The sequence below is a fragment of the Gopherus flavomarginatus genome, chromosome 7 (genome assembly GCF_025201925.1).
Source record: "Gopherus flavomarginatus isolate rGopFla2 chromosome 7, rGopFla2.mat.asm, whole genome shotgun sequence".
Taxonomy (NCBI): Eukaryota; Metazoa; Chordata; order Testudines; family Testudinidae; genus Gopherus; species Gopherus flavomarginatus.
The window spans coordinates 114,117,369-114,127,729 of NC_066623.1; the positions used below are offsets into that span (position 1 = coordinate 114,117,369).

Genomic DNA, 10,361 nt, shown 5'->3' on the forward strand with positions numbered 1-10,361 from the left:
TACTGCGGGGGCTGGAAAAGGGGGTGCTGGGGAATGAGGGGTGGATATGGGGAGGCTATGGAGAAGGGCTAGAGAGGGGGCTGGGAAGGAGAATGGGGGCTGCAGAGAAGGGGAGTGGGGAGAAGAGGCTGGGAAGGGGAAGGGGCTGGAGTGAAGGGGAGTGCGGGGGGAGGCTGGGAAGGGGAGTGCGGAGAACAGCTGGCGAGAAGGGAACCAGCTCTGGGGCACCGGCCTGGGAAATCCCGGAGGGCGGGGAGTTACTCGCCTCTGTTCCGCAGGCGGCCCGAGCCCAGGCGGAGCCACACCCCGGGAGGGCCGGCCAGAGCGAGCGCGGAGCGCAGCCCGGCATGGACACCTGAGACGGGGCCCCGCCGCTCGGCTCCCGGAGAGCCCCCGCGGGAGGATGGGACCCGCCGCGGGAGGTGAGTGAGGGCCGCCCGGGGGCTCTGTCCCGGGACCGGGGTCCGCCCCCCTCCAGCCCCTCTGCGCCGCCCGCCCCATCGGCCCCGGCTGCCCGGGGACTACGCGCCCCCCTGGGCTCCGTGGGCGCGGAGCGGACTGACCCGGCCCTGGCCCGCTGCCGGGAGCGGGTGCGCTCGGGCTTGGCTGGGTCCGTGATCCGGGCTGTCCAGGGACAGGGGCCTGCGTGTTCCCTGGGCTCCGTTCACAGGGGACGGCGAGGGCAGGGGCCACCTGGTCCCTCCAGCAGCCGGGCGCGGAGACCCCTCTCCCCCCGAGGCTCCCTGTCCGGGACCCCGCTCCCCCGGCCAAAGCCGAGCACCAGCTGCCTTCTCTGCACCGTCCCTGCCTGGGGAACTGGGGTTGGGTGTCCCAGCGCTTGGGCTGGTGACTCAATAGGGGGCGCTCTTCCTCCGGGGTCAATAGGCTTCAGGGCCCCAGTCTAGCTGGGGGCTGGCGGGTATTTTGCTGCTAGGGAGGAGCTGGGAAAAAATCGTTCTGATCATCAGCAGGGTTTAATTTGTGCCAGGGCCTGGCAGCTCAGAGCCCCAGTGCCTCTAGGCCTGGCAGCTCAGAGTCCCGGCATCTCCGGGCCTGGCAGCTCAGAGTCCCGGCGCCTCCGGGCCTGGCAGCTCAGAGTCCCGGCGCCTCCGGGCCTGGCAGCTCAGAGTCCCGGCGCCTCCGGGCCTGGCAGCTCAGAGTCCCGGCACCTCCGGGCCTAGCAGCTCAGAGCCCCGACACCTCTGGGTCTGGCAGCTCAGAGTCCCGGCACCTCCGGGCCTGGCAGCTCAGAGCCCGGCACCTCCGGGCCTAGCAGCTCAGAGCCCCGACACCTCTGGGTCTGGCAGCTCAGAGTCTGGCAGTTCAGGGTCTGGCATCTCTGGACCTGGTAGTTCAGTTATGAAAATAAAAAAATGGCTTGAGCCCCAGCAGCTCTTTCATTGCAAGTGAAGCACCATTCCCACTTCTGCCGCTGACTCATTTTGTAACTTTGAGCAAGTCTCCGTAAGGTGGGAAGTCTGTTAATTTCCTACGTCACAGGCAGATTTGAAGCTATATTCGGGAATGTTTGTAAAGTGCCTTGAGACCCTTGGGTGGAAGGTGCTGGCGATGTGCAAAGTGCATTTTTGCTGAAAAGGGATGTAGGACTTTGGGGCTGCAAGAATGTAGCTGTCAGAGGCCAAGATTTTCAAAAGTGGCTAGTGATTTTGGGAGCCCAAAGTGAAACACATCAGGGGGCCTATTTAGAGCGACCAGACAGCAAATGTCAAAAATCGGGACAGGGGATGGGGGAGTAATAGGAGCCTATATAAGAAAAAGACCCAAAAATCAGGACTGTCCCTATAAAATCCAGACATTTGGTCACCCTAGGCCTATTTCTCAGGAAGTGCTGAGCACCCCCCTGTGAAAAACTGGCCTCTTCAAAAGAAATTGCAAGTTTGGCTGCCTAAATCACTAGTCCAGCAGTTCCCAGCAGATGGGGTGGCGGTGACCCCTCATGTATGTAGGATGCCATTTTGTGACCTTGCACGCACCATCCATGTGAGACCACAGTGCACGGAGGAGACCATTCTGCTCTACAAAATGGCGCCCTCCATGCTGTCTGGGGTCTTGGGAGGAAATAATGAATTACAACAGGGTAGTGCTGGTAAAAAGTTTGGGCTGGCCTTACGGGTGAGTGACTGTCCAGGGAACTGTGGTCAAGAGGCAAGAAATAGGGCAGGCCTGGGGACCGAGGTAGCAGAAAGAAGTTCGGGGCAATGTGCGGGGAAGGCAGCAGAGCCTGGGGCAATGGGGAGTCCAGGGAGCCAGCAGGGGCCGGGGAGCCGGAGAGCCAGGGGCACCATTTCCCCTAAGGCCGGCTCTGAACCCCTGGCCTGGTCACTGCTGAAAATCTTGCCCAGTGTCTGTGAAATCTGACTCTAACCTGGTGACAGCCTTAATGATTTTTCATGTACACCCATGCACAAGTCAAGCAAATGCTGCTCTCAGTTACTCTGGTGCAAACCCAGGATCCATGTATTCTCTGGAGCCCTTGTGACAATGAGTACGCGCCTGGGGTGGAAGGGGATGCAGTGAAAAGTCAGTGCAAAAAGTGCTTTCCTCAGCTCAGAGACCAGGCCCCCCGGGATCCGAGAGGAGCAGCAGTGCAGCATGCTGTAACCAGCCAAGGGGAACGGGCTGCGGAAGGGACCGCTTCTGCAGTTGCACATAGCGAGTGGGAGTTCCAGTCGGTGCTTCAGAGGCAGGAGGGAAGGTACCATGAGTCGGCTCCACTCCCCGTGCTCTGGCCATGCCGGCTGGCTGTGTCAGGTAGCAGTGGCACAGCCCCATATGGGGCCTACAGAGGCAGAAGGGACCGTGAACAGAGCAGGAGTTGTGCTGATCACCATGAGCTGGGGTCCAGCTGCACTCGGGTTGGATACCCTGTTGCTGCTGCACTCTTCCCTGCTGTGTCAGCGAGCTGCTTGTAGCTGTTGCCATCCACGACCCTGCTGGGTGTGTGTGCCACTCTGTGCCACGCAGAGGGGGAAGAGTTGAATTGGCAGGGGTGTCACTGGGTCTGGGAGAGGGGATAGCAGTTCTAGGCTTCTCATGGGCTGGGCTCAGAGAGGAACCAAAACTAGGTGCGGGGACTCGGTGAGAGCTGCTGAGCAGGCTTAGCTGCCACTCGGCATTGCAGAAAATCAGGTGAGGGCTGCCCAGATGGTCTGACCAGATCCTCAGTAACAAGCACCTTTCGCCCGTCCATTTCCCTGCAGTATCTGGTTCATTCTAAAGCCTTCCTTCAGGAGGTCTGTTTTGTATCAGCAGTGAAACGAGCTTGGAGGCCTCAGCCGAGCGATTCATGGGGGGACACAGCTCCCCCGCCGTGTAACGCGGTCTCCCTTGAGTGAATTGGGGATGGGGGGACGTGAGTTAAGGCTGAAGTTTGTTGGTGGTAACTGCTTGGAAAGCCGCAGCGCCAGCCTCTGCCATGGCCGGGTCCCAGCTGCACAGAGCTCATGTTTGGGACAGTCTCAGAAAACCAATGTTTCTAGGCGGGGCCGGTGTGCAGCTGGCATCCCAGGGGCCAGGTTTGGATCTGTCGGCTGAGCGGGGTGACCAGTCCACTGCTGGCACAGTGTCCTGTTCAGGTGATCAAAGCCAGCGCTTGGCCCTGGGCCATTGCCTGGGGACAGGCCTCGCCAAACACAACAGTGTCACTATAGCAAACAGAAAGCCAGTGCGAGGAAAGGGACCTGCCTCGTGGCTGAGAAGGATTCCAGCGCTGCCGCTGGCTCTCCCCTCCCCTCCCGGGAAAGCTCCTCGCCTTGAAAAGCTGCTAACAGGCCACCCAGGGGCCCCACGTTTCCTGGGAGAGCCTCAGTTTTGACAGATTTGTACCACAGCCTGTTAGATTCAGCCCAGAGAGGAAGAGAGCAGCGCTGGGCCATGGGGCCTGGTTCTCTTACGGGGCAGGGAAAACACACCAGGAAGGCAGCTCAGGGGCCCCTTTCAGAGCCCATCCCCACGGCTGCTTTCAGTGTGAATTTCCGGCCGGTGAAAGCTGCTCTGCTGGCAGCCTGGGGCTCTCGGTGTATCCATGGCCAGGTACAGCCAGGGCATCGGCAGGGGGCTCCCGCCAGCCGCGACAGCGTCGGTCGCTGTCCTTGGCCTTTTGCTGGGGCTACCAGCTCGAGGTGGGGGCGTTATTGCCAGTTGGCTTGTGCTGGATTGGAACAAGCCACCTAGTGGTGAAAGACCCCTGGGGCCCCCGGCCTAAGTCCCATGTCCCCCAACCTCAGGCTCGACTGGCGTTGGAGGTGAAGGTCTCTGCCTCCCATCCTGGTCCCCTGAGCCATCCACCCGCCCAGGCACACACACACAAAAACGCACACCCCTCGTGCACACTGCCTCTTAATTAGCAGAGGGAAAAGTTGCTGAGTAACACACGGTCCCTTGTGAGATCTGCTCACAAGAGTCCTTCCCACAGCTGGGACCAGAGCCCCGTTTTCCCACATCGAATGACTGAGGACTCGCCACCCCGGCTTCCAGAACAAGCCTGCTCAGGGTTTAAGCCGTAAGAGGCTCTTGGTCAAAAACCAGGCCTGGGTCTTTAAGGAGAGCAGGGCGGAGAGGTAAAGCCGACGTCATGGGCAGCGGCCAGGAAGGGCCCAGGGAGTGTCTGGCTGAGCAGGAGTTCCGCTGGGGATGGTGTGCCTGATAAGCAGAGATTGTTCATTGTTCCACCCCTGCTCAGACCAGCTGACGGTAACCGGAACACTGGCCAAAGTGCTGCCGTTTCCTGTCCCGCACAATGGCAGGGAATGGAGCCCGGGGCCCTGTAATGTCTCCAGCATACAGTATTATTCCTATACATGTTACATGTAGCATCTAGGACTGGGACCTCGTGGTGCTCGGAGCTGTACAGACGCAGAGCAAAGAGATGGCCCCTGCCCCAGAGAGCTTACAATGTAAGACAAGAGACGTCAGGTGGGGTACAAGTGAACAAAGGAAACACTGGCCAGTGTGACAGGCAGGGCTCCCTGCACACCAGCGAATTAGCTGTCATCCGGAGGCATCATGGCAATGGCAAGCTGGGAGGGATCTAAAGGGGGAGAATGAGTTTGTTTTGCAGATGTTCCCAGGGAGCTCCTCCTAAGCACGGGGTGAGGGGGCAGCCTGGGGGAAATCCCTGGTCCTCATGTGAACGCTTGCTTGTATGGGCAGCCCCTCTGCTGAGGGCCTGGAGACACAGGCCGGGGTGTGTAGCAGAGACATTATGCGTGGACCTGCCGTCATCCCTCCGCCTGTTGTGCCTTGAGGCGGCCAGGGCCAGGGTCTCTGAGCCTTGCCATAAGGAGGCATCATGGCAGAGAGTCCAGGGGGAGGGAATGAGAACTGACGGGGGGGCAAAGGGAGAAGAGAAGCGCTGGGAGTGGATGGAGAGAAAGAAGGGGTGAGAGAAGACTGCAGGGTGGGGGTGGAGGGGAGAGGCAGGTGCGGAACCAGGACCGCCAGGTAGAATCACCTTCCCACCAGCCTAGGGAGTCATGGATTTGGGGGTGACGTGGTGGGGTCTCTGATAACCCCACTGCTGAGGGCCATCCCGGTGTGGCCTGGCGGAGAGAGAGCCGGGGAGAGAGGAAACAGTGACCGTGGCTTGGGGCTCGTGTTACCTTCAGCACCGCAGCTGTGATGGGTCTTTGTCTCCAGCCCTCGGACTGACACCCTGGCCCCAGCTGTGCTGCTGGCTCCGGAGAATGAGCGGATGCACCACAGGTCCTGCTGCCTGGGGCTTTGATTCCCAAGGATCTCCCTCCTCGCCCTCCAGCCGTTCGGCTCCTGAGCCTTTCCTGCATCTCGGACATTGTAAAGCATTCGGAAACCTCCCTCGGCACGTTCTCCCCCAGAGCCCAGCCTGACAGCCCAGGGAACTGAAGACCTGCTTCTCCCCAGGACATAGGTAGCGACAGGAGGAGCTTTCCACACACACCTCTGCCAGCCAACCTCGACCCTGACCCAAGGGGGGAGTTCAGGCTCCTGGGCACTGGACTAACACCCACCAATCTGTTCTGCCCAAGCTGCTGACCAGTCACCAGGAGGTACCAATGCCCAGGTGCTGGTATCTGGGCAGGATTGATTGGAGCTGGAGTCACCCAAGCCCCCTGAATGCTTCCTCAGTAAACGTCTGACCCTTAAATGGGGAAACAGGCCAGGGCATGGGCCTCCCTAGCCCCACAACCATCGCAATGCACCAGTGGACCCACTAGGTTTCGCCGGTTACTCCAGACGAGGGGACCCAAGCAGCGCCCATATAACTCCAAGCGCTGCATACAGCCGTCTCCTGGGCGGATCGAACCCACTCTCCAGCAGAGACCTGTGGGACTGATCTTTTCTTTCCCTGCAGCAATGCTTGCATAGCTTGTCACGCCAGTAAAGCTTCACTGAATTGATTTGTCCTCTTTAAAGCCTGGCATCTAGATTTCAACACCCACTACCCCCGCTGCACTGCCGTGGCCCATCAGTACAAAGTCCTGCCCGCTGAGTTGGCCGTTTGTCCATAGCAGGGCATTCTGGGATAGCTGGGATCCTAACAGGCCGTGGAGTGGAAGAGAAGGTAGGGTCAGACCTGTCTGCAGTGTTATCGGTCCCAGGATATTGGAGATTCAAGAGGGGTGAGGTCATTTCTTTCAAGGGACCAACTGCCTGGTAGGAGGGACAAGCTTTCGAGCTTGCCCAAAGCTCTTCTCCGGGTCACTGAGGTCCGACCTGTCAGACTGGAGTCCTGGGTGGCTTTTCGTTATATGAGTTTGTTAATTTCTCTGGTCCTGTTGTTGTACATGCAGACAGTGTGAGGTCACCTCCGGAGGAGAGCCCACCTGTTCCAGATCCCTGCCGCTACGCCCTCGCTCCTGCATGCTGGGGCGCAGGGACCCCCAATCCAGGATATTCTTGGGGTGCAGACCCCTCTATGCAGTTCTCCATATTGTGCCCCTGGCTCTGCCTAGCAGGATCACACTGATTCCACTGTATTGAAGGCCCTCTGCACCAAAGGCAGGGAAGCAGGATTTGCCCCCGTAGGCTGCGTGGGGAAGCCCTGGCTGGCTGTCATTCAGAGAAGTGGCTGTGCTGTATGGAAGTATCCTAGAGAAATGCCTCCAACCACCGGTGTGAACGGAAGGGTCTCAGGTCAGCTGGTTCCCTGAAAGAATGGCCATAGCCATGGGACGGAGTTTATGCGGCTGCTAGAAGAGGAACAGGCAGATAGCTGGGGCTCTGGATCTTCTGGAGAGGACAGTGGAGGGCATCAAGTCTGAAATCCCTAGACTCCTTGAAACCACAGGCTTCTCTCCCAGCAGGATCTAACTCAGCCTGGCATCTTTCTGCAATGTACTGTGTGTGTGTGGATGAGCCCTTTGAGTCCATGGTCCTGTCGGAGCAGCATAGACGCCGATGACCCCAGGCCACTGGTCCTAGGAATCTGGATCACTCGTTGGCCAAGTATTGCAGGGTCATGGGTATCCAGTCAATCTCTGTGCCCTGGGGAGGGTGATTCCTACACGTTGTCTTTGTGGTTTGAACAACACACGCCCCTTTCCAGTACGAGAGCTCACATTTGCCCAGCCGTTGCCTGGGGAACTGCTCTCCTCTGGAGCAGGTGTAATCAGGGTGTTCCCCAGTGCTCCTGAGCGCAGAGCTGATTACCTGGTGCAGGTAACTCTTCGCAGAGCAGCAGTGTCTGGCCAGCTCAGAGGTAAGGCTCCTACCTGTGTTTGTTTGCGCCGGGGCTGGGCTGCTTCAGAAACTGTATTAGACGCTTGACATCAGCTGCCTGCCAGAACCAGCCCGGGTCTCGTGCTCAGTCAGAGGGAGGTCTTAGATGGCCACAGTGTGCTGGGGGCAGGTGATTTCATTCTTGGGAAGGGGCTAGAGCAGGTGGGTGAATTTAGTTAGTGGCTGAAAAAGGAAAGTCCCTCCCAATCAGCCAGTTCCCCCTCACCTCTTCCCCCCATTCGTGCCAGATGCACCTGGGAGATGCTAGTGGGTCACAGATATTTAGGGCTCAGAAGAAGGACAGGGGGTCACCCCAACCCCTTCCTCTCCCCTGCTGCAGGATGTTTTAATGTGAGATGCTAAAGGTGGCACAATTTGGAAGATGTGACCAATAGTGTATCCCTCAAATTACCTGTAAGTAGCGATAGTAGCTAAACATGCATTGCCAGTAGGGGGTGGTGTGCTGCTGGGGGGATGCCATCTTTCCAATGACATGTACAAAGGAGGCACTGAACATTCATTGTTGTTAAAGATCCCGTGGCACATTTCAGAAAAGCAGCAGAGTGGGTCAGCCTTTGCTAAGTTCTCATCTGGGTACCTGCACGCTGTTTCCCTGTATTTCGGTTAGGATAGGAGTCTTTTTCACCTCCTAGCTTAAGTTGCTTTGCAGAATTGCTGTACGGTGTGGGGTTCCACCCCAGAGACACCCACATTTCAGAGCTGGGTGAAGTGAATCTTGTACAGATAAAGTTTGGAAAGTTTTTGAAGGAAGAAACTATTCTCCAATAGTTAAATTGATCCATTAAACGCCAACCTGAGCCTGAGAAGGAGCGAGAATTTACCAATGTACATTACCAAAGAGCCACAGTAACACGTCAGCAGCCTCCCCTTCAGCTCCCCCCTCGTCCCTCGCCTCCCATCCGCTGGCAGCCCCACGGATCAGCGCCTCCCTTTCCCTCCCCGCACCTCCCAATCAGCTGTTTCGAGGCATGCAGGAGGCTCTGGGGGGGAGGAGTGAGGGCATGGCAGGCTCAGGGGAGGGGGCAGAAAGGAGTGGAGTGGGGTCTGGGCCTGTGGCAGAGCCAGGGGTTGAGCAGTGAGCACCGCCCGGCACATTGGAAAGTTGGTGCCTGTAGCTCCAGCCCCGGAGTCAGTGCCTGTACAAGGAGCCGCATATTAACTTCTGAAGAGCCACATGTGGCTCCGGAGCCCCAGGTTGGCCACCCCTGCATTAAACGGGTCGAACTGCAGGCTCACTCGGTGATCAGTGTTGTGAGTTAGTTACAGACCTCTTTTTACTCAGAACAAATCACTAATCTGTTTTCCTCTCCTCTTTGCTATAGGTCGCGAGCTGTGGGCATTCATACTCTGGACTCGGCTGTTGCTTGCCACACAACTTGCTCTAGGAACTGTGGAAGAAGGCTGCAACTGCAGTACACCCATGGCCTTCTCTGAGTTTCAGGCAGCTCCAGCCCTCCAGACATGCTGTTTGAACTTCACCGGGACTGAAATTGACTCCCTGGACTGGAGCCTCTTTGGTGGAGTAACAGGCCTGAGAGAGATATACCTCTCGCACTGCGGCGTGTTGGACATTGTCAATGCATCCACTGCGCCCGTCATGCTGGAGATCTTGCACTTGGATCACAATCAGTTGGAAAAGCTTCCAGAAAGTTTCCTAGAAGATGCCCCGCGATTGAGGGTCCTTCATTTGGACAGCAACAAGCTTCGCAAGCTGCCCAAATCCTTCCTGAGAGCTTCCACTCAAATCCAAGAGATTAACCTTGGCTTCAATGACTTGGCCTCCCTTCCCTCAGGTGTCTTTAAGCCCTCTCTCACCAGGCTCAGCCTCACCAACAATAGCTGGGATTGCACCTGCGCCTTGTTTGGTGACCTGGAGAAGTATCCCCGAGAGCCATCCAGCAGGGACATGCAGGGCCCTGTCGTGGTGTGCAGCACCCCAGAGCGTTACCGCAGCATGGACATCCGAGATATCCGTAAGCAGGAGCTCTGCCGGGCACACAGCTTGACCGCCCTCTTCATCTGCCTGCCCCTGGTGGTCATTTTAGCCCTGGTCGCCTGGTGCTTTTGCAGGCAGAAGAGAAAGACGGGCTACACCCTCAGTCGCAGGCTGGAGTGCCACCTGGCCACGGTGGAGAGGAACAGTGCCAAGGGGCTGGCAGAGCCTCACCACTACATCCAGTGTGAGCTGCCCACTGCCCCCACCGAGAGTGAGAAGAACACGCTGCTGAGGAACCAGATCCTGCTGAAGCCCTCCACCGCCCTGCTGGGGAGCAACAGGGACCTCTATGAAGAGGTGGAAATCAAGCTGGGGGCCTTGGACAATTCTTTTGTGCTGGTCAACGAAGGGAGCCTCAGCCAGGAGACGGGCCCCGAGGGGGCACCGCCGGTGGCGGCAGCAGCACAGGAGCTGGCGGGCAGCGACCCGGAAGCGGAGACCGTGAGCGTGACGGACGTGCTGAAGGACTCGGTGGACCGAGAGAAGCTCTACATGAGCCAGGCAGTGGATTATTACAACCTGGTGCCTGCCATTGAGCTGGAGGACTCCGACCACCAGGAGTACGAGAACATTGACCTGCACTGAGGCTTGGCGAGTGAGGGGTGTCCTGGGAACCTGGGGCCGT

General features: G+C 58.3%; 1 protein-coding gene across 3 annotated transcripts; it reads left to right on the forward strand.

The window, feature by feature from the left end:
- The first annotated feature begins 331 nt into the window (after positions 1-331).
- Positions 332-10,361, forward strand: LOC127054861 (chondroadherin-like). Of its 3 annotated transcripts, none has more exons than XM_050961201.1 (2): positions 332-422; positions 9,063-10,361. In XM_050961201.1, the coding sequence occupies exons 1-2, from the start codon at positions 404-406 to the stop codon at positions 10,319-10,321; spliced, it is 1,278 nt and encodes a 425-aa protein (XP_050817158.1). In that variant the 5' UTR covers positions 332-403; the 3' UTR covers positions 10,322-10,361. The 3 variants fall into 3 exon arrangements, with proteins under 3 accessions (XP_050817158.1, XP_050817157.1, XP_050817159.1); XM_050961200.1 differs by lacking the exon at positions 332-422 and adding an exon at positions 4,852-4,916; XM_050961202.1 differs by lacking the exon at positions 332-422 and adding an exon at positions 5,575-5,908.

What these genes read in the sequence shown, in the direction of transcription:
- LOC127054861 (XM_050961200.1), top strand. Translation starts at nt 4,889, where the DNA reads ATGGCCCCTGCCCCAGAGAGCTTACAAT. An exon ending in TGCCCCAGAGAGCTTACAAT is followed by an intron (nt 4,917 to 9,062) that starts GTAAGACAAGAG and finishes TCTTTGCTATAG; the next exon opens with GTCGCGAGCTGTGGGCATTC.